The following is a 21,708-nucleotide window of genomic DNA, read 5'->3' as shown; positions in this document are numbered from 1 at the left end:
TCATTTGATTGCCTTTCTCCGGCTCATCACATCTTCACGCCAGAACCACAAGGCTGCAGCGCTGGCACCTGGCCCAATAAGCACAAATCCGGCCATCAAGTAGCCGAGCCCAGCTTTCCAATCAACCCGTGACAGTCCTGCTCTGTGGAGATCAGCAATATTCACCAAGCTCCATATGAAGCTAGCTGCTGTCACGAGAAGAAAGTCATTCTGGAAGAAAACAAATACACCGTCCGCCAACGTTTCAACTCTAGCAAATGAATCTCCGGGAACAAAGATCTGCATCAGCGAAATTTCGTTCGAAATGAAACAGCCAATGACAACGCTGAGATGGATACAGGCTGCGATCGTTCCAGTTGTCTGATAAATGGCACGCAAGTGAAACATGTCATCTCCGGGTGACCCTGGATTCTGCCCACTTGGTTTCTTCACCACCGCATTGGCGAGCTTTGCAAAGACATATGTGAAGCAAGAGACTAGTGCAGGTGCAGGCTGCCAGGCCGCAATAACGGCCTGTAGGCTCTCAGTGTCCTTGAATGGAAAGAAGAGCAGAATGGTGGGCACGATGAATCCAAGTATGAGCGCTGGGAGAATGAACTTGGCCACAAGTACCTCTCGGCCGGGTACGAGGAGGAATATAGATTTCCGCGAGACGAAAAGGCTGGCAGCGAAGTACAGTGGTGCGATGAATCCAATTCCGCGCAGCTGGTACAAAATACCCCAAATGCTGGGACTGTATGGGGAATTAGCAAAGTTCAAGTTCTATGTTGGGGCTTTTTTACCTTGCTATCATGGACCACCTGTTCTTCTGTCGATATCCCTCGATAGTAAAAATGGCAATGAGCGGCAGCATCGACGACAAGAAATACAGAAGCTGCAATGGCTGCTCTTGTCGAGGGCTGGTAATAGCCGGTAGGAAGATTGACACGAGTGTCATGAGAATTTTGTCAACAGATTGCACGCCTGTGTAAGACTCACGCAAGCTTCCACTCAAGTCGCCAATTGAGCGACTGATGACTGCTTCATGGACCAGAGACCAGGTGCCATTTACCTTTCCAGCTGCGAACAGTAGTTGAAATGCAACTACCGCGAAGGCCGCAAAGACGATGTACAACAGATATCCAAATGGTCCACGAGCGGATGGGGCTCTGAGCAACTCGTCGTAGAAAGGGATTGTATGGTCCCTCTCAGGTGCCGGAAGCATGTTTAAGGAAACACCCGAAGCATATGTGTCGACCCATCGATCTGTCAGCACGCTTTTTGGAACATACGGTATGACGTATCTAGCGACGAATTTCAAAACAGAAGTCTCCATGCATTCCATGCGCTGTCTGGCATGCGACTGTTTGACGAGAGACCAAGTACGATCCTCGCGTTGTCGCTGAGTTTTCTCGAAAATAGACGCGATTTCTGTTGTTGACAGGTTTCCCGAATCGCTCTTCTTCAAAGACGCGACCAAATGATTGGCCAAGGATGCTGCAGTTTCAATTGCATTATTGCCTCCTTGCCCGGTCAATGGCTCGAACTAAATCGTTATTGTTAGAGACTGTCCAAAATTCCCAAAAGTCGTAATACATACCTTGTGTGCTGCATCACCAGTGGTCATGATTCTTTGAAAATACCATTTCTTGTACACGTACTCCGGTAGAGCTGTGTACACGGAGCTTATCTTGTGTTTGTATAAGTCTGAGAATTGCAGTGTCGGGGTGATATAGTCGTCCCAGTGTTCCTTGACAAGCTTTTCCTCGTCTTCTTTCGTGTAACGTGGAATCTCAGAACCATGGAGTGTTTTGCCCATGTTTTTAACTAGAAACCAATAAGTCCTGTCTCCCGGACCGCTTGGGACCAGGTAAGAGAAATGCTCGTTGAAAACCGAGTTCAGAGTTCCTTTCTCCACACCCGGTCCTCCTTTCGATATACCGAAGATGCACGCGTATGTTGCTGGGAGGGCTTTTATTCAAGTCAGCTTCCGGCATCTCAGTGGTTACAAAAGGGTGTCGCACCATCTTTCTCGGACGGATCGATCCATGTTGGATCTAACTTCTGCGCGCTCTCCCACATCTGTTGTCGAACAGCCGAATGGATACCATCTGCGCCAACAACGAATGTTCCCGTGAATTCCTTTCCGGACTGTGTAGTAATCGCCACATGGGTGGGGTGGTTTTTCACAGTAACTACTCTCTCGGAAGTTAGGATCTTGTCTTTTTGCTGAATCTTGTCATACAAGATTTGAATCAACATGCGCCGGTCGAAAAACACGCATGGGTAACCATGTCTTCGGAATGTTAGCAAGAGTCCTCGAATATCATTCATTCCTCAGAATGGTACGGATATGGAATCACAAACCTTTCAGAGATTCTTTCATTGAAATCCTCAAAAGACCAGAACACTTTTCCACGCGAATCACGAAAGGTCACCTTTTCGACTGGGTATTCAGATTCGGCGAGAACTCGTTCGTAGCACCCTAGTTGATCAAGAATTCGCAGACCATTTGGTAAAAGACCAATGCTTGCTCCAGCCTGGGGCGCAATGTCGCGATAAGCTTCCAATACCAGAAAGTCAATGCCGTTCTTCTCCAGCATCAATGCCAGAGATAGACCAGCGATGCTTCCCCCCCGCAATGATCACCTTCATGTCTTTGGGGGACATAATGAAATAAGAATGGGGCCAAAATACTGGACAGACTTTCTCTACGTACTCCGAATGAGAACTAGACAATCATTTATAGTCTTGAATTGGCCCACAGCTGAATCTGGGGGCTCCCCTGATTTGTATGGCGGTTCCACATTTTTTCCGGCAGCCTTGCGCGCACTTCCTCAGCTGGGCCAAGTTGCGGGATTCACACACATTAACCGTCGTCGAAATTGCCCCGAGTCCTCCATGATCAATAATCAAGCCAATCATATTGCGGATAAGAGTGGATAAGGGTGAACTTCTGACTGTGGGTCTACTCCGTTCCTACGGCCGCGGCTGATCACAATCAACCGAGATTCCCAATCGTAAAGTTCGAGGCTGATAAACATTGAAACAACCCGTATTCATAAATTGATATAGAGAGGCACATTTGTTGAGCCATCATCTTCGACCATTGTGCGACATTCAACTCATACACCTCTCGGCGTACTATATACTTTCCGAGCGAGAGAGAATGTGAACTGCAGGAGATCTGCCAGAGCACGAGAAATTAATTCTGCCTAAGAAAATCAATTATAAGTCCAGAAATTTCTTCCGGCTTATCATGCTGCGAGAAATGCCCCGCACCGTCCACAACATCAAGCTTCGATCCAGGAATCGTCTCGTTCAATTTATACGCCCAATCAACAACCTGCCAAGCATCATCCTTGCCCCAAATTAGGTGAACCGGCAATTGACCCAGAGTCGGAAGTTGATCAGCGATCTCCATCGTATGCTTCGGATCATAGTGTCGAATTTGATGCTGGAAATAACTGCCCTGTCCGATGGGGCCAGAGATATATTCAAGGAAAGTGTCCAAAGTGCCCTCATTCTCGAACTTCTTTTTCTCATATACCCCGGACAAAAGCCATTCTCTAAAATGGGCCCGATGGTCCCCATCTGAAGCGGTTATCATGTTCTCAAGACCATTCTCCATCAATTGCTTTGTTCTCGGGGACGGATAACTGTCAAAAGAGACCGTGTCGATAAGTGTCAAAGACTTAACACGCTCTGGTGAACGAATACTAAAGCGCTGTGCAATGGCGCCGCCAAAATCGTGCGCCAGGATATGTGTCTTGTCTATATTCCAGAAAGAAAGAAGACCCTCGAAGATCGGAACTTGCGCTGTTGGAGATGTGTCGGTTGATTGATTCCAGGGACGCTCGGATAGTCCGTATCCGAGAAGGTCAAAGAGGTGGACTTTGTAGCCAGCTTTCACTAGATTGGGGACAATGTCACGCCAGACGAGTGAAGAAAAGGGCGTACCATGAAGTAAGACAATCGGTTCGCCGTCTCCGAATATGCCATAGGCGATGCGATTCCCGTTGATGAGAGTATTCTGAGTAGCAAGGGGCTCCATTTTTCTGATCAGATGTTTATCGGCTGACTCTGAAGTTTGTCAATGGGCATTGATTTATATATCTGTCTTGGATTATTTGTAAGCTCAGTTTATTTGGTTTAATTCTACGTCATACCAGATTCAAGTATGAATCTACGAAAATACGAGGTTGATTTCAAAGCATGAGGGGTTGGCGTGGGGCCCCGCTATAGTTATACCAGTACCGATATCGATTAAGTTTGTGACCAACTCATTTATAGTGGGCCACCCTGAACCATATCAAGCAACGTCGTTTTAATCTTCACATATGCATAATCGTACGATGACTCATATTTAATCATGCCGTCGTGGCTACTATTGATCAATATGTGTGGCGAGAGTCGTTGGAACGAAGGCTATCCACAATACAAAAGGTTAGCAACAATAAGGAATGCAATCTTGTCTCTGAATAATTATTGGAATATGTTACCGGAGTTTCTCTACCGGGAGAGCCATGTAGCTGAGCACATTCATATGCGAAACAAGTTCTAAACTCATTCGCAATCAAGCAATATCTTTCGAGCACGGACAGCATCCAGCGTGCTTCTTCAAAGTCGGCGTTTTGCTGTTGCGGTGATTTCTCAAGGAGACTAATATACCTTTTCAAACCATCAAGCCTGGAATCTAATTCAGGTGTTCCCATGAAAATAGTCACACGTGTCGAAAGGCTTATACTGCGAAGATTTGTAGCCAAGGACCTTGCATCGGTTGGGTCTTTCGATGCTGAATATAGTATTGCCTAATAACAGGTATCAACATGAATATAAATCTTCGGAATTCTAGCACGCTTGTAGAAGGTTTACATACACTTTTGACTACAGTGCCGCCTTGGCTATGGGCAATGAATATTATAGGGCGCGAATGTGTCTGTGGTTGGGATTTAGCCTGCACTACCTCTCTCTAAAAACGAGTTTTATGAACATACTTCATCTAAGCCTCTCACGTTGCATAGCTCCTCGACTAATCTTTCGGAAATTGTTTGGAAGACCGGTGCTTGAGAGCCGACATTCGTGGTCTGCGTATCGTAGCCCCAGGTATAGATTCTTGAATTGGGTAGATCCGATGGTAAAAGACTCTGAAGCCAATTCACTCCATTTGAAGCAGTCCATGATTTTTCGCGGTGCCCGTTCAAGCCATGGACCGCGACGATACTGTCAAGTGATATTAGTTGGGTCAAATGCTTTTTCAAATATCTTGAGATGGTCGTCCTACTCCACTTTAGCACTGGATCTATTGTAAAGCAATTTCAATCCAGTTTCGTCAAGTTTAGCTATATTTTCGGTCTAACGCGGAAGTTCGTTAATTTGAATAACCTTAACGTTGTCAAGGCCATTTGCAATGCTTGCTTACCTGTTTGTTTTCTGGTGACTCATCTTCTCTATATTTGAAGAGCTGAGAGAATTTATGGATTAAACGTCTCATTTTCGAATTAGTGAATTGTATGGTCACAGGTGCACTAAAAATTCCTTTCCACATTCGCACAAACTTGTTGATGATGCAAGAAGATTGTTGATTTGGATTGATCCCCGCCACTTGAAAGTTGCTCGGATGATAAGCAACGATAAGCTTGTAGTTCCCCTCATCACGTGGGGCAAGCATCCACCAAAAATTTCACATCTTTAACTCACCCTTCAATCCCAACTCTTCAGAAAAAATCGAATTATATACAATGTCACCAAATTCAGGCAATCCATGCCAAGCACCCGGGGCAGAATCAGTCCCCGCCGACTCCAAAATCAACCATGAAGCCTCCATCAACTACTGGAGCAGCTTACCAAGTACGAACAGTAACATGCTAGGCATGCTCGGTACATATCCGTGGTATACACGAATTGAACTCCAAGGATCAAAAGCCTTCCTCACAAAAGTCCGGCGGTTAATACCTGGTCTGCCCACGAGCGGTAAATTCGCACTTGGGGCAGATTGTGGTGCGGGAGTGGGGCGCGTTACGGAGGGCTTTTTATCCCATGTCTGTGAGGTTGTCGATGCGGTAGAACCAGTCAAGAAATTCACGGATGTTTTGGCAAACAGTCAGCTCAAGACGGATGGTGTTGTTGGAGATATATACACCGTTGGTTTGGAGAATTGGTATCCGGAAGTTGAAGGAAAGAAATACGACCTCATCTGGACCCAGTGGTGTGTGGGTCATTTGACGGATGTGCAATTGATTGATTATATCGTGCGATGCCGGAGTTCGCTTGCTGAGAGTGGATTGGTGGTTTTGAAGGAGAATTTGTCTACGGATCCTCAGGGGCTGGATATGTTTGATGAGGAGGATAGTAGTGTCACGCGTACCGACAAAAAGTTCAAGCAGATATTTGAGGCGGCGGGAATGGATGTCATCAAGTCGGAGATTCAGACGGGTTTTCCGAAGCAGTTTAAATTGCTTCCGGTTAAATCTTATGCGCTGCGACCAAAGTCTTGAAGCTGAGTTAGCTTTCTTGATATTCTGAATGTGGGGATGATTGTCCATTCAGACATTCGAGCATTCACTCATGACCAATTGCAAACTATGGATTGCTGCAACGGTCTTGTCATTTATATCAACTGCTGTTGATCCATACCCGGGCGAAGTCCTTTGAAAGGAATATCCATAGCAAACGCAACAAACCAAAGTGGCAGCGATCGAAAGAGATACTATTGCCACCGGGCCTCCCACGGTTTCCGGTAATACTTCGATCTCTCGATAGATATATGGGAAATATCATTGCAACCGTACTTTTCAGCTCATACCCGACGACTCGGAACAGCCTTGGAATCGAACATTGGATTGCGACAGGATCTGCTCTTCTTTATCAAACAGAGTATCATGGATTAATACCAAAATCGTCCGAATCGCTTTCCTAGCCAGATTGATTCGGTGTGATAAAAGCCGTTAAGCTTTAGTAAAGGGTCCAAGATCAGCTCTATGCTGAGCAGAAATAGTGTTTTAGGATGCTGTGGTCTCTTTCATTTTCCATCAAGAATAGCACCACATAGTCCACGGGCTTAGCTGAACTACATCACAGTTTGTAGATTTAGGCCACACCAAACAAACAGAAAATAGTACTAATATTAGACGCAGTATATGTACGTTCGTTCCATTCCGATTCTCGTTCTCCGATAAACAAGACAAGAATGTATTATGAATAAACAGTTGTTTAGAAAGGGAGGGGGGGGGGGGGTGTAGCCTCATCTCATTCATCGTTCCCTATGTCCACCATGAACCAATTGTTTTTCTTGGTTTTCCACTTGCAAGAAAGGAACCCTTCGCTTCTAAAAGAGCAGAAAAAGGGAAAAACACAAAACACAAAACAAAAACTCCCTTTACACCTACAAGCCACTCCATAGTTACAGAAAAATGTGGAGAAACAAGTCATGCTTTATGCTCATGCTTCGCCTTCGCCGCGGCGCAAGGCCAGCAATGCCCGGACATCGGTGACATATTGCAGTGCCTCGAACGTAGGAATTAGGTGCAGCAGACCGTTATCCGTTGGGTCGTTGATCCAGCCCTCGATCGGAACAGCATTGTCTAGAACAGACGAGAGGCGTTAGTGTGGAGATAAATTATGCGAGTGCAAATGCAGATCCATACCTTCGTGGAAAATGTAGCTCATCGGGCTGTTGTCCAAGATCATGACCTTGCTCAGGTCGGGCTCTACAGAGCTGAGGTCCTTGATATACGCACCCTGGCGGAATGTACAGTGCTGTCGGTAATAGCGGGCCTGGAAGTACTTGCGCTCCTGCTCGAGCCAGTCGATCACGGGGTCGGCATACTCCTGGACACTGGCAGTGAAGATGACCAGTTTGTACCACTTGGAGACCTTGCGCAAGAACTCATCGCAATGCGGCCGTTTATGAACATAGTACAAGATAGGATGTTGAGGTCCCAGGGTAGCCTGCGGCCCACCCGGTGTCAAGGCGGTGGTCATGGGCATGGATAGCTTAACCTCGACCATATGGCCACTAGACATACGGCCGCCTTTGGCAAGCGAGTGGATGAGGGTCTCGTCGAGATCCAAGACCAGCGTCTTTTGTGGGAGTCGGGCATTGCGCGGGGCTGCGGTATATGAAGGTAGTCGCGGGGGGAGGAGAGGCCGCGGCGGATCGGGGGAAGAATGTGGGTATTTGGTGATGCGATGAACAGAGGAAGAGGTGGGGGATTTCAAGCTATCGGCGCCCTGAACGCGGGTCACACCCTCAGGCATTGGATGACCAAGATCTGCACTCTGAGTCCGGCGCTGCCTCTGTCGTTTGGAAACTTCCTCGTTATGTAGCTTGATGCGGATCGACCGGCGCGGAGTATTATCATCTGGATTGGTATCGGGGAAAGGTTCGATATCCACGCTCGGGGTCCTGCTGGAATTTCTGCTATGTCGAGGTTTCGCGCTTGGAGTGCCTTTGATATTCCGTTTATCTGTATCCGATTCCGAGGTTGTCGATATGATGGAATCTCGTGATGTTTGCGATTTCAACTTGCGGGTGGAGTCACTGCGCCGCCGACCTTCTACCCGAGGAGAGGCCCCTTTATCCGACCGGATCCTGGAGTCGGCAGAAGGATGGCGCCAAATTTTCCTCACTGGAGCTAAAAGCGAATAGTGCCCGTCATCGTTTTGGAAGCATTGGGCTAAGTAAATTCCTGGTGCCGCTAGCGTAGATAGAATGAAGTGTATCGTTTCCGTGATCGCATCGAAGATTCGGTGGGTGAAAAGTCGCCAGGTACTTTTAGTTACCAGAGTTCCATCCTTTTGAATTCCGTGGAGTAAAGTCGATTTCTCGTCATATGAGTGGTGATTATCGTCGTCGTCGTCGTCTTGGTCATCGGCTGATGCGACACCGTCGTAACTCTTGTCAAAAGCAACACTAGACCGGAAGTTGTCGCTACTGTAAGATCGATGCTTTGCGAAGTCGCCGGGCAAGGTCTTGCGCCTTTTCTCGCCCTGGGATTGTGATCGCGGACGCGGTGAGCTGGAAGACTGGCCGATGACTCGCGAGGAAAGGATGTTCAGCGAGTTCATCTTCCAACGAGGCCCACGGGGACAAAAACAAGGAGGTCTAAATAAAAGATGATCGTGAGTGAGTCGTCACCACATAAGGTAGGCCATGGGCCAAGATGAAGTTCGTCAAAGGTCGTTCGGGGGGTGGTTCTCAAGGGGAAAGAGACATGGGCAAGGAGGAAGCTAGTGCAAGTGCAAGGTGAGCAGGGTGAGCGTTGGGACCAACCTCGATGCGCCAGTCACCCGAGCCTCGGAACTACTTCCACGACGCCCAGTCCGATATCTACCGTGGAGGGGCGGAAATGCAGTAGAACCCAAAAGTAATCAAAGAAACAAAGGGTAGTAAGAAATTCGATGCTGGTCTATAAGGAAAAAAAGAAAAGAAAATGGGGGGGGGGGACAAAGATGAGGAGAGAAAGAGAAGAGGAGAGGTTCGCAAGTGTGGGGAAGCGGACAAAGTCGAACGGCAGAAAATCAACTTGACCTTCTTTTTGCTGCTTGCCCACTTTGACATACTGCAATACTCTTCTGCACGAGAAAGGGTTGGGAAGATTCCAAAGACGATCAAGAGGAATAGTATGTTAATCTCAGTGCTCATGTCTATGCTCACTATATACGGAATCCTATATCCTATATTCCACCTGCTTATAATCTTCTTCAGCTCCTCTACAACCATCCCACATGCCGTCCACGTCGTTGGCCCTGACACCAGGCCTGTCGTCTTTTCTCAAATCTCTCAAGTCCAATCCTATTGATACTTCAATCGAGAATCTCATCTCGTACGTCTCATACCTCTCAACGTGCTTTGCGCTGTGCGCTGTGCGATATGCGCGACGCTGTATTCCCCCTGCTAATGACTCAACGCCAGACTCCTAAAACGCCGCCAAATCTGCCATTCACGATCCTCCGCTACCGCAACCGCCTACCTACTCCGCAGTGTGGTCTCTCTATGTCGGACGTCCGAGTCGTCTAAGCTCATCGAGCGAGTGCAGAGTGTGGGCCGCCGCCTCATGGCCGCGCAGCCGCGCGAGATGGTGGTGGGGAATATTGTGCGACGAGTCCTCGGTCTCATTCGCGACGAAGCAGAGGACGATCGCGAGGCAGAATTCGCCCTCAGTGAATCGGAGAGTCAACCTCAAACCCCTCGGGCTTTCGATGGTGAGTGTACTAGTCTGCCGTAAATATACGCTTGGGAATTCAGCCCCGCTAACCCAGACCAAATAGATGCATCATTGCCCTTGGATCGCGATTCTCTCGCCTTAGGCGCAGAACGCCCCAGTCGTCCCCCACTAACATCCATGTTCAGTCTTCTTTCTCACCCCGAACCAGAAGCCTCCCTGCCCAGCACACCAGGCTCTCAATCTCCGGGCGGACAAAACAACTTCACAAAGGATCTCCGTGCCGAGGTGCTGGAGGGTATCAATGAAATCATCGACGAGCTCGGCCAAGTCGACGAGCAGATCTCAAACTACGCCCTCGAGCACATCCACTCCAACGAGATCATCCTAACCCACACATCCTCCACCACCGTGCAAAAGTTCCTCCTCCGAGCCGCAACCAAGCGCAAGTTCACCGTCATCCACGCAGAGTCATACCCCAACAACCACGAGGTCACACACGCCACCGTTGGCGGTAACCTCCGCGACGATTACGAGCTGCTGAGCTTCGAATCCTTCCAGAAACCCCTCATCGCCCACGGCATCACGGTCATCCTGATCCCAGACTCTGCCGTCTTCGCCATGATGTCCCGAGTCAACAAGGTCATCCTGGGCACGCACTCCGTCCTTGCTAACGGTGGTCTCGTCGCGGCCGCTGGTACCCGTGTCATTGCGCGCGCAGCAAAGGTCCACCAAACCCCCGTCGTAGTGGTTAGCGGCGTCTACAAACTGAGTCCAGTATATCCGTTCGACTTCGACTCTCTCATCGAATATGGTGATGCCAGCAAGGTCCTTCCCTACGAGGACGGCGATCTTGTCGACCAAATTGATGTTCAGAACCCGCTCTACGATTACGTTCCTGCGGAGCTGGTGGATCTTTACATTACCAATCTGTGCGTATCCCTTTTACTGCTATATACTTTCATCACAACCATTTTTAACGTTTTCGCAGCGGTGGCCATGCTCCATCATATCTCTACAGGATTGTCTCTGACCATTACCGGAAGGAGGATATTAGCTTCTGAGCGGTTATGAATAGTTACGTAGTATAGAGACAAAAAGTGACCAGGTTAACGAAAGAATATGAGCTTCTTATGAGGTGCATTTTAAATTTGCATTTAAAAAAACTTTTCACCGGTTATACCTAGTAGTAAATTGAATGTACTAGAGATCAGTACTAGTATGCAAATAGTAGCCCTGAACTCCTAGAGTAACAGTAGAAATCTACAGTTGTTTACCTAGGTATGAGGTCGGCCGAGCAGCCTGGAACCAACCATACCAAGGTATGAGCATAGGGTATTTAATTAATAGTAAGTCATTACTAATACTAGTATGGGAATACTGAATTTTTATTAGAATATAGTTACAGCAGCGGTATTATGGTACTCCAGGGCTAGTACTATCATTCTGGACAAGTTCAAGTTGATTTTTGGCGGCATGGTGGGAGTCAACCCGAACTAAAAATATATATCAAGCCCTGGAGTGGAACATATGCATAAAGCAAACCATAAAATGATTCCTGATGTTCAACTTGAAGGTTTAATGCTTCTACTATATTATCTAATTGATCAGGATAATCTATGATTGTGAGAACAAGGTGTTCCGAGTGGCTATAACCACCTGGGCGTGACGAAGTGATAGAAAATCTAGATATCTCAAGGTTGACTCAGATCCGTAGAGCCACTGCAAGTGGCATTCTCCACAAATCAGAATTATCGTAGCTGGCCATTAGCACCCAATAAACTGCTAGCGAAGTCAAAAATAAACAATAGATGACAACATTAGGAGCTCTTGGTATCTGATCACAGAAAGTACATAGTAACCACCAGATACGAGAAGTAGTTACAAACTGGGGTCTCCCAACACTCGCGGACCTGGACATGTCCCATGAATATCATCCGGGGCAATAAATGCAATTACATCGCTACAAAGCATATACACGCGGGGCCGTCTTATCAAACCGCGGGGAGACAGTCAAGTCCCCTTAGAACCAAGAAGAAAGTGTTTGAAAGGTCGTAGCGCCAAATTTTTGGAATTGTATCGAAATCGTGGTTAATTCACATCAAACCAGCACCAGACCGGAAGTCCGCCCCTAGAGGGGTAGTAATTCCCAAAAAAAAATTCTCATGAAATCCAGGCGCTAACATGGAACGGAACTTCCAGTCTGGCCACACACACACACATCCACAGACATCCTCCCTCTTGCCTGAGTTGCTTTTAAAGTTTTGAGATGCATTTGCGCAACTCCCTTAAGAGCGGGGCTTCTCCTTCTTCTCCTTCCACAGAGCGGCGAGACCGACACCGGAGACCTTGACGACCTTGAAACGGACACCGGGAATATCACCCTTGGCCTTGCCCTTGCGACCGAAACCGGCCAGGAGAACCTCGTCGTTCTCGTCGATGAAGTTCAGGCAACCGTCATTGGGGACTAGAAACATAAGAAAATGAGAGATTAGCGATGTGTGTCGGGGTGAATGAAACGCATGTCGGGTGTTGTTGTTGATTTATTGTTCGACCCGACATTGTATGCGAATCGTTTGTTGGAGAGAGAGGAAACCCACCGAAAGCAGCGACCTTCTTGCCGTTCTTGATCAGCTGGACCTTGACACACTTGCGAATGGCGGAGTTGGGCTGCTTGGCCTCAACACCGACCTTCTCGAGGACGATACCCTTGGCGTGGGAAGCACCACCGAAGGGGGAGGACTTGTAGGCGGTTCCGAGGAGACGCTTCTTGAAGTTGAGGTCGGCCCACTTCTGCTCCTTGCGGTGCGCCTGGAGCTTGCGAGCGGCGTTAAGACCACGAGGTTGTCCCTTACCCATGTTGGCGGATGATTGAACGTCTGGAGGGAGAGTTCGTTAGTATATTCTGGAGCGCGTAGTTGAATCGGTGTGTGGTAGAGAGGTTTCGATCGTGGTGCGAATGCGAGTTGTGGTGTGCAGTGTTGGAGTGTATGGGGGTGGTTCGATGGTGGGAGATCTGGGAATTTTTGTGCGTGCAAGTCGATTCGAGATCGGGTTGGTTTTGACGGTGTCGAATTATCGCCAGGAAACCGAGGAATGCAAACCAAACACGCACAATAGGAATTTCCAGAGGGGTATTCTCCCACCTTCGTGAAGGGATGGTCGAATACGTACCGACTGAAAATGGGTGTTGTCGCTGAAGGGTTGTGGTCGACGAAGGGTTCGGATAGCACTTTGACCGGGGCGGACTCGCTTGCTTGGGACGCTTTTTCCTAATCCCGTGACTTGTGTGCGCTTTTGCCCTAAGCGAGTCACCTGATCGTCGCAGCCCCCACTATGGTGCTTATGTCATCTGATAGCTCCTATCTTATCAGTCTTGGCATTTAGGGTACCCTCGGTGACATACAACGGAGTACTCGAGGGTAGTTCTTAGTACATCCACCTAGCTATGTACTAACTTCATCTCGGGGAACATCATGGAGCTATCCCGGAAACCAACCAACTCACAGCGGTTACCACCACCTGCACTCTTTCAAGGCCCGCCCTCCCACAATGCATCCAACGTCTCGCTCGCCGTTCCCCCAACCAACCCAACCCTCACAACACCAACAGGCAGTCAACCACCACCTCTAAATCGCACCCGAACCCCTGGCGACAAAGGCGACAACCGCAACCTTCTCTCCCCCTTCACCTCGCGCCGATTATCTAAGGATGACGTCGACGGATCAGACGCCATCTGGCAAGAAATGCAAAGCGCTCTCTCCGAAGTCGAACTAAGCGCCGTAACCAGCGAACATGTATTCGGAGAAAAGCACGCCGAGGCCTTAGAAGACCTACGCACCAAACAACTAGATCTCGCGCAAGCGTGGGCCCGCAGTGAAGCAGACGACGAGGTGGTGGATTCGAGTCGCAACACCGCAGACGGGGAGAGTGCGCAACGCCGGGGTTCAGCAGAAGCAACAGCAACAGCAACAGCAACTACAACAAAAGATACCACCGGAACCACGGCTGGTGAATCCACTCCCACGAGAGATCGCGTCTCACACCGCACGCTGGATGAGGGGACGGAAAAGGATATAATTCTAGCGCGGAAGCGCCGTGATGCGAATGATCGGTACTTTGATCGTGTTAATCAGGGCGTATTGGACGTTGTTGCGAAACTTGAGGAAGTTTCGCAGGCTATGCGAACAGTTGAGCGTGAGAGTAAGGATATCTGGAGTGACTCGGAGAGTGTGACAACTGCGCCGCCGTCAACCAATGCTGGGCCATAGTTGGTCTGAAGATGATCCCCGTTTGATTTATGCCCGTTACGACTTGCGCTGGACGCCCTTTACACTCTTGAACTCAATTTGTAGCCATGGCTACCAGCCTTACCATGGCTGCACTAATCAATGTACTGTACATACTTATATTATCAAAGAAACATACATCGTCAGTTATGCGATCAAAGTAATAATGCAACGCAAAACGCCAGGGTATCCAAACTCCACTGCTCCAAGCACGAACAAAACAAGGCCCATGATACTAATATACATCGTCAAGAGTTGAGTTGAGAAATCAAGAATTTAGCCCAGAGTAATCATTTACTACTCTTTCTTCACCAGACTCATCACCCCCCTCCATCCTTCAGCGGTAGCATCCCTCACATCCTCCCACCTCGTCTCATGCGCCTTCCTAGCCAACTTCTCGACCTCTGTGTTCCACCGATGCTTGAGAACTTCCTTGGTGGTAATCGGGCCCTCCCTCGGTGGGAAGCGATCTTCCAGTGTGCGGGGAATATCCTCAGGGAGATTCCGACGATCGTAGGCACCGGTCGACCTCGCGAGCCAATTTATTTGATCAACTTGGTCGCGAATGACGCGCCGTTGTTCGAGGCGGTTGGTGCGGTGGATGGTAATTGTTATGTAGAGGGCGGAAGTGGTGAGGGCGAATCCGCCAATCTATTGCGCAACAAATAAGGATTAGCTTCTATTCGAGGTGGAGGTCGTTAAAGTAAGTCTGGACATACAAAGCCTGTGAAGAAGCCCATGGTAGTCGTGGGTGAGTGCCAGTGGTGGCCGGGATTGGCTACTGGCGATGGGGATAGTCAAAAGCCGCGAGTGGAAGGAATAAGGAGACTAGCTGATCTGATTATCTCCTACTGGTAGAAATCCTGGTAAAAGGAAGCCCTTAATGTCCCAATGGCAAATGTCGTCGAGAAAGTCTGGCGGGTGAAGGCGGGCAAAGGCGGTGGCAGCTCTCCGATTGGCCGATACTCAACTCGAATCTTTTAGACCTTCGCGTCTCCGAACGACTTGCGATCTTCTGGAATTGTATTGACCGCCACAACACACCACACCTCGGACATTCTCGATTCCTCTGAATCACTTGACATACTCTCTCTTCGCCTTCACTTCCTCCCTACACAATGGCCGGCGGCGGAGGAAAATACCGGCACCTGGGCCGCAAGTCTTCACATCGTCAGGCCCTGCTGCGCAACCTGGTGACCTCTCTCTTCGAAAACGAATCCATCACAACGACATGGCACAAGGCCAAGGAGGCCCAGCGGTTGGCTGACAAACTGATTACCCTGGGAAAGAAGAACTCGGAGGCCTCTCGGCGACGGGCCCTGGAGATTTTCTATGTACGTGCCACCGAATCCCGGGAGTGCAATGCATTTAAGCGGATATTCCTCTGGATTTAATTGTACTGCATTGCATTGCATTGCCATGAATCAAATCCCCCCCAGCAGTGATATCCCAAGTGCATTGCTCTCAAGAAAACCATACCACAACCCCCCTGGGAAAAAAAAAAAAAGAAACACCCATGCTAACCAAACCCCAGAAACCACACCAAATCATCCCCAAACTCTTCGGACCCCTCCGCGAACGCTACGCCGACCGACCAGGCGGCTACACCCGCGTCCTCCGCATCGAACCAAAGCAGAAATACGAATACTACTCAGTAGCCCAGGGCGACAAGTCCGCGATCCCAGAACGCAAACCCTGCGACCAAGCGCCGTCGGCAATTCTCGAACTCGTCGACGGACCCAAGGACATTCGCTTCGCCATGACAGCGCGAACAGTCCTCCGCCAGCGTGAGGGTTATTCCGGCCAATTGAATAACATCACCAAGCTCAACGTCGAGAAAGTGACTCGGTTCCGGAAGGGTGGTGCTGAGGCGCTGGAGGAGGCTATTCGGAAATTGCAGGTGGGCGATAAGAAGGGCGCTGCTAAGATTGTGAAGGAGCAGGAGGAGTTGGCTGAGAGTGAGGATAAGGCTGCGGCTGAGGAGGCTATGAGGTCTGAGAAGCAAGCTGCTGAGTTGGCGAAGAAGGTTGAGAATTTGAAGGTTTAGATCTAGGCCTCCCTAGGGTCTTTTGCCTTGCCTTGCCTTTCCTTGTATTGCATTGAATGTCGCCGTCACCTCGCCCTCTTGCATGTATTCTTTCTCTGCTGCCGAGGTGGAGGGATGGGGGACTTGTTGACTATTGTCCTGGCCCCCCCCTTTTTGATATATTTTTTTACCTGTTTTTATAGGAGTTTCGCTTTGGCATTTTGTTCTGTTGCGTCTGCGCTCATGTGACATAGCCCGTGTACAGTATAAAGTATTCGATACCTTTCATCTAACTTATACCGTTGTAAAATATACTATAACTCGAACAACTTGAAGACTCGGAGCTTGGGTCGTAATGGGCAGGCCATTGTTCACCAGTACTAGTAGTAATGTCTTATCCGGCACTTTTAGTTAGTATCTGTCAGCTACTAGCACTCGGAACAGACCACTCTACAGATATTGCGCCTGGAACACAGACCAAACGTGGTCAAGTGAGAGGGTTCAAGTTTCAAGAAATGGATGCGAGCATAGATACTACTATTCCTATTGTTCTATTAAAGGTAAGTTCGTGATTAGTATGTAAGTCAGTACTCCGTAATATCGTGCAGCATGTGCATACACCCTGTAAAGGTAGATGAATGTGAATTCAAATAGATCCTATCTGTCTTCTCTAGGGTATGGGACCCTACCCCCGGACAGTGCGATAACGCTCAGTGATTGTCGACAAGGACTTCGCAAAGCCATCGACAGCCAGAAAGAGCGGTAAAGACATCGGGAGGAAGATATTATCCTGCTGCGTGGGCCCTAAACAGGCGTGAACCAACTGTGTCCATCTTAGCATGTATATTATGTGGGACTCGGGTGTGGAGGGTGCCAGTGTGGAGGCCTCCGGTTGAATGAGACCGTCACCGTCCAATGTAGTTATTTGAGGGACCGATAGAAATCCCTCAGGGTACTAGTCACAGTAGTATTCGTTCAAAGTGTTTGCAATGGCCTCTTTGGATATGTTCCTGATAATGCAGGAAAACACATGTCATCAGGAACACATCCAAAGAGGCCACTGCAAACCCTTTGAACTCAAATTTGAAAAGGCTTTCCTATACTGTTGTGAGCCCCCCTCGACAGAATTTTTTTAAATTTTAAATTTTTTCACGGCCAAATCTCTCAGCATATTGGCTCAGAGCAGTGTAGAACTCTAAGGGTTCATTTATCTCTGGCTCGATCATTGTCTTCAAGTTCCAGATACTCTCTAGGGCTATCACCAGATTTCGTCACGAAGCATCACATAGTGGGCTGGAGGTGCCGAGGATTGAAGGGGAGCTTGTGCCTAGAGATAGAAATCGTAGTGTCATGGGCGTGTCCAGTGTTGTGAAAGTATGCGCATCTGGGCAGGTGTCTGTCAGTGTCGGATATCTAGCTCTGTTAGAATATATTCCGGTCGTTGGAGTTGATAGATATGTCTCCATGTCAAACCTTGAAACATTGGTGCGATTGCAAGAAACTCCTTCTGTTGAGGATGTTTATGCATCACCAGCCATATAAATGAAGACGAGCATGCTCATCATCAGTAACGGAGACTAACGAGGTCTAGTGAAATACGACTGAGATGAGATCGGAATAAACGAGATGAGATGATACTAGCTAAAAATTGGGAACAGCCTCACGTTGTATCTAGTACTTCCTAGAATAAAACGACAAACGACGTGCAAACGGTATGCAAACGACTAATCAACGTGATGCAAGCAATAAAGCAATGCAATGCATGCATGCAGTGTGGCCTGATGGCCTCAGTAATCATAAACCCCAACGGACAACCTCACCCAAGCGTGCACTTCCCTTAACATCGGACAGTTCGACCGACTGTAGTGGAGAACCACCGTGACTTCTCCATGGATATTTAAAGTTCCCCTACAAGTACATAAATGTGGAAGAAGTAATCGAAACACATTATATAAAGCCTTCAGAAGACGTAGATCATTTATTTAGCTAACCGACAGTGAATCCTCGCACCGCTCCAGTATGAACCATAGGTAAAATACAAATTGAACCTTGGAGTATAAAGATAAAATTCAACTGAAACCTCTAAAGACCTGGGTAGGTTTATGACAACACATCCTTGGAGCAGCCGAGAAAACATTCAATTACAATAGAGGAGCAACGAAGCTCAAAGTCAGAGTCGATCTAACATACAAGTACGAATAAAAGTTCGGGCGTCTGAATCGCCATGCATTGTCCTAACTGTACAAGCTACTGAGCTGACATGCATAAAAATCATGACTAGACTACCTTTACTACCGTCCGAGAACCTGTATCACACACACGCACACCGACACGATGCATATAACAACTTAAGAGAGACACACACACATAGAGAGGGAGGGAAAGAAAAGAAAGAAACCCTATAAGATTGATGTCTTAATTCATTTTGGGGGCGCCGGCTCCACTAGAAACAACCAGAGGCCCATTCATACCAGCAGGTAAAGGAATTCCATTGCTCTGGTACGAAGATGGGCCCGGGGCCGGGCCCGTTCGACCGCCGAGGTCAAATTCGGAGGGGACTTCGGATGGGGGTGGTTTGGGAGGAAGATGTGAGGGGGTGCCCCATTTCGCGATTGAACCCCGAGAGCTTACGCTTGCGGTGCGAATTGTGTTGACAGATGAGTGATCTTGGCCTTGAACTTGGCCTCGGGCTTGCATCGGGTCTGAGTATCCATTCCATTGCGGCTGAGCGGGCAGATTTGCTTGAATATTGCCGTATGGCATTGGCTGCTGTGCTCCCCTGCTTGTATTTGCATGTCGGGGTAGTGGTGCCCCGCCCGGAATGAATGCCCGGGTCTGGGGGTTGAAATGGGATTGAGATCGCTCATATGCTCCTGGCATCCCAGGTCTACCGGCTTGGTTCTGCATGGCATTATTGAGATGCTGGCCAGGGAACTGGGCGTAAGGATTGGCAGCCATGTTGGGCGTCATGGACTGTTGTTGGGGGTAGTTGGGCCAATGCACAGGTGGTTGGTTCCGCTGAAGCGGGGATTGTTGAACACTGCCAGGGTAGGGGGTGGAGTTCCAATTGGGAGATTGTTGGTACTGTTGAGATTGGGGCATGGCGTAATTGTTCATTGTCGGCGAAGGCTTGTTTGAGGACTGTTGGCCCATCATGTTGGATGGGCTCATCGACGCGTATCCAGTAGAATAGGGCTGCTGCTGCTGCTGCGGCATGTTACCTCCTTGCCAAGGGCCATTGGAGCCCAGTTGCGGAGACACAGCCATCGGGTACTGGGGCATGTTGTTCATACCCATTTGCCCTGGGTGCATCGCGTTGTTCTGACCTGCAGCCACATAGCCACCGGGGGGTGGTTGTACACCTGGCCCAACCAGGTAGGGAACCGGGTTGGCGGAATACCCATCACCCATTGTACCATTGTATGACATCGAGCCATTCGTGTACTGGGCTCCTGGGTAGTAGGCATTGAACTGGGAACGGGCTTCAAAGCCGTCATCATTCGGATTTCGCTGTCTATGGTTCTTTTTGCGTCCTGTCGTAGAACTCGATCTCGACATATTGGGGTTTGAGTCGCCAGTGTCTGACTTGGCACTTTCTGGAAAATCGCGGAAGATTCTTTCGCGCACTTCTTGGTATTTGGCTTCGCGTTCCTCTCTAGTAAGTGCTAGTCGGTCCTTAGCAGGAGTGGCATCGGAAGAAGAACCCGCACGATCGCCGTCAAAGCCACTGTCCCCGGTCTCGGATGTGGCCTTGGATGGGGCAGACGAGCTCGCCGCAACACTGCCTTCACCTAAAGCGCGCTCCAAGTCCGCTCGGCGCATGATCTTCATAGCAGGAACAACTGGGGGTGGTGTGGTATTACTGGAGGCATGGATCTCAGATAGAGGTGTGGGTCTGGAGGAAGTCAGCACTCTATACCGCTGACTATACCAAACTCATGTTAAAAAACTTACAGTCTGCAGTAGGGAGTTCGATGAAGTCGAACAGACGTCACATTGTTATCCACAAAGTGTGTCAAATGGTAATAGTCTCCAAGTTTATGTGCAAGAAGGCGACCAAATGCATTTGAGGGGGGGCAGTTCCAAAGATTGTTCCCTGAGTATATGGTTAGCTTCATTCCAATGACCTTCAGATAGGGTCTCATATTTGCTGAAGAATGCTTACTCGGAGTCTTTGATGAAACTGCAGATCTTCTCCTCAAGTTGAAGAATTAGTAGTCGGTCCTTCGGGGATTTCATGGCTTCCACAAGCTTTTCATCGGGTTCATTTGGAAGGCCATGCAGGCTGGAGCCATCTGAATTGCTTCCAGAATTGGGAGGGACAATGAAATTGTTTGAAACAGAGTCTGGGGGAATAGCTTCCACACCCCTTTGACTATCATCATTGAAAAGAGGCCCTGGGACTGGGAGAATTCCACGAGGACGCAATGCACTCCCTTCGCGGAACTGGTCTCGAAATCCTCGTCCTCCAGCCTCGGACCCTGTGGTGGAGTTTGGAGCGCCAGATGCGGGGCCCGAGAAAGATTCCTCATCATCAATAGCTTGTACACTGGCACTATCATCGGGTCGAACTGAATCCTTCTCATCCATAGCAAATGTTGTAACAGAGGCTAGGCTCTTTGAGTCGAAGTTCGTCATCTTCGTCGATGAATTCGAAAGATGGGTGCGGTCATCATCAAAGGAGTTTTCTCGTTTGAGAAGGCCATTTTCTTGGCTATCCAACGATAAACCAGAACCGATTTGGTCTTTCCGCAGAGTGATATCGATATCCTGGACCGCTCGGCTAAGGCCGTCAATGCAAGGGTCACTCAGGGAGCTCGCTTGCTTCATGGTATGTGGAAGGTGGGGTTGGGGCAAAGGAACACCAGCATGGTGATTTTCTAGACCGACGGAGTTGATTGCAGGCTGAGAATTGATGCTGTCGTCGTAAGCCGGGGACGACTGGGATTCGAGGGAAACCGGCATCGCAGAAATCTGACAAAGACGGATATAGATTAGCCTTCAACCCCATAACCATAGGCAAAGCTTGTGCAAAGAACATACGTTTGCAAAGGAGAAATGGGCGTCTTCTCCTGATGTAGTGTTTGGTGCCATATCAACGCAGACCTGGCGGGATGTCACAAGTTTTTGGAAGGATTCCACGAAGGCAATGGAAAGTAAGACCGAGACGCCGTCTACTTCAATAAATGGCAGATTTCACACAAACAGAAGTGGACGATTGAATGGTAATGAAGTCACTGGTGTATCC

The 21,708-nt window shown here is 48.7% G+C and overlaps 10 protein-coding genes across 10 annotated transcripts; 4 read left to right on the top strand and 6 right to left on the bottom strand.

Annotated features, from left to right (window-relative positions):
* On the bottom strand, positions 1 to 2,582 carry N7481_002758 (FAD-dependent oxidoreductase; the record flags this gene model as incomplete). The annotated part of the gene is made up of 5 exons (XM_057261977.1): positions 1 to 733; positions 783 to 1,525; positions 1,580 to 1,950; positions 2,004 to 2,275; positions 2,347 to 2,582. The coding sequence occupies 5 exons, from the start codon at positions 2,580 to 2,582 to the stop codon at positions 1 to 3; spliced, it is 2,355 nt and encodes a 784-aa protein (XP_057126909.1).
* A 602-nt stretch (positions 2,583 to 3,184) lies between these two features.
* Positions 3,185 to 4,033, bottom strand: N7481_002757 (alpha/beta fold hydrolase; the record flags this gene model as incomplete). Its single annotated transcript, XM_057261976.1, has 1 exon — positions 3,185 to 4,033. One exon carries the CDS (start codon positions 4,031 to 4,033, stop codon positions 3,185 to 3,187), a length of 849 nt encoding a protein of 282 aa, XP_057126908.1.
* A 1,687-nt stretch (positions 4,034 to 5,720) lies between these two features.
* On the top strand, positions 5,721 to 6,476 carry N7481_002756 (N-terminal protein methyltransferase; the record flags this gene model as incomplete). Its single annotated transcript, XM_057261975.1, has 1 exon — positions 5,721 to 6,476. The coding sequence occupies one exon, from the start codon at positions 5,721 to 5,723 to the stop codon at positions 6,474 to 6,476; it is 756 nt and encodes a 251-aa protein (XP_057126907.1).
* A 943-nt stretch (positions 6,477 to 7,419) lies between these two features.
* On the bottom strand, positions 7,420 to 9,048 carry nemA (Nem1-Spo7 phosphatase catalytic subunit NEM1; the record flags this gene model as incomplete). Its single annotated transcript, XM_057261974.1, has 2 exons — positions 7,420 to 7,562; positions 7,626 to 9,048. 2 exons carry the CDS (start codon positions 9,046 to 9,048, stop codon positions 7,420 to 7,422), a joined length of 1,566 nt encoding a protein of 521 aa, XP_057126906.1.
* A 660-nt stretch (positions 9,049 to 9,708) lies between these two features.
* Positions 9,709 to 11,209, top strand: N7481_002754 (translation initiation factor eIF2B subunit beta; the record flags this gene model as incomplete). The annotated part of the gene is made up of 4 exons (XM_057261973.1): positions 9,709 to 9,806; positions 9,896 to 10,185; positions 10,252 to 11,077; positions 11,137 to 11,209. 4 exons carry the CDS (start codon positions 9,709 to 9,711, stop codon positions 11,207 to 11,209), a joined length of 1,287 nt encoding a protein of 428 aa, XP_057126905.1.
* A 1,207-nt stretch (positions 11,210 to 12,416) lies between these two features.
* rps23 (40S ribosomal protein uS12) lies at positions 12,417 to 13,004 on the bottom strand (the record flags this gene model as incomplete). The annotated part of the gene is made up of 2 exons (XM_057261972.1): positions 12,417 to 12,612; positions 12,746 to 13,004. The coding sequence occupies 2 exons, from the start codon at positions 13,002 to 13,004 to the stop codon at positions 12,434 to 12,436; spliced, it is 438 nt and encodes a 145-aa protein (XP_057126904.1). The 3' UTR covers positions 12,417 to 12,433.
* Positions 13,005 to 13,621: 617 nt separating this feature from the next.
* Positions 13,622 to 14,416, top strand: N7481_002752 (DUF5315 domain-containing protein; the record flags this gene model as incomplete). The annotated part of the gene is made up of 1 exon (XM_057261971.1): positions 13,622 to 14,416. One exon carries the CDS (start codon positions 13,622 to 13,624, stop codon positions 14,414 to 14,416), a length of 795 nt encoding a protein of 264 aa, XP_057126903.1.
* A 315-nt stretch (positions 14,417 to 14,731) lies between these two features.
* On the bottom strand, positions 14,732 to 15,174 carry N7481_002751 (MICOS complex subunit Mic12 family protein; the record flags this gene model as incomplete). The annotated part of the gene is made up of 2 exons (XM_057261970.1): positions 14,732 to 15,085; positions 15,154 to 15,174. 2 exons carry the CDS (start codon positions 15,172 to 15,174, stop codon positions 14,732 to 14,734), a joined length of 375 nt encoding a protein of 124 aa, XP_057126902.1.
* A 378-nt stretch (positions 15,175 to 15,552) lies between these two features.
* Positions 15,553 to 16,481, top strand: N7481_002750 (mitochondrial 54S ribosomal protein bL17m; the record flags this gene model as incomplete). The annotated part of the gene is made up of 2 exons (XM_057261969.1): positions 15,553 to 15,768; positions 15,969 to 16,481. 2 exons carry the CDS (start codon positions 15,553 to 15,555, stop codon positions 16,479 to 16,481), a joined length of 729 nt encoding a protein of 242 aa, XP_057126901.1.
* A 2,394-nt stretch (positions 16,482 to 18,875) lies between these two features.
* N7481_002749 (putative R3H domain protein) lies at positions 18,876 to 21,554 on the bottom strand (the record flags this gene model as incomplete). Its single annotated transcript, XM_057261968.1, has 4 exons — positions 18,876 to 20,355; positions 20,415 to 20,556; positions 20,645 to 21,434; positions 21,504 to 21,554. The coding sequence occupies 4 exons, from the start codon at positions 21,552 to 21,554 to the stop codon at positions 18,876 to 18,878; spliced, it is 2,463 nt and encodes an 820-aa protein (XP_057126900.1).
* Positions 21,555 to 21,708: the final 154 nt, after the last annotated feature.

This window comes from Penicillium waksmanii (genome assembly GCF_028829765.1).
Source record: "Penicillium waksmanii strain IBT 27052 chromosome Unknown utg000002l:1.0-3326099.0:1.0-3328782.0, whole genome shotgun sequence".
NCBI lineage: Eukaryota > Fungi > Ascomycota > Eurotiomycetes > Eurotiales > Aspergillaceae > Penicillium > Penicillium waksmanii.
This window is presented reverse-complemented; position numbering and strand designations above follow the sequence as displayed.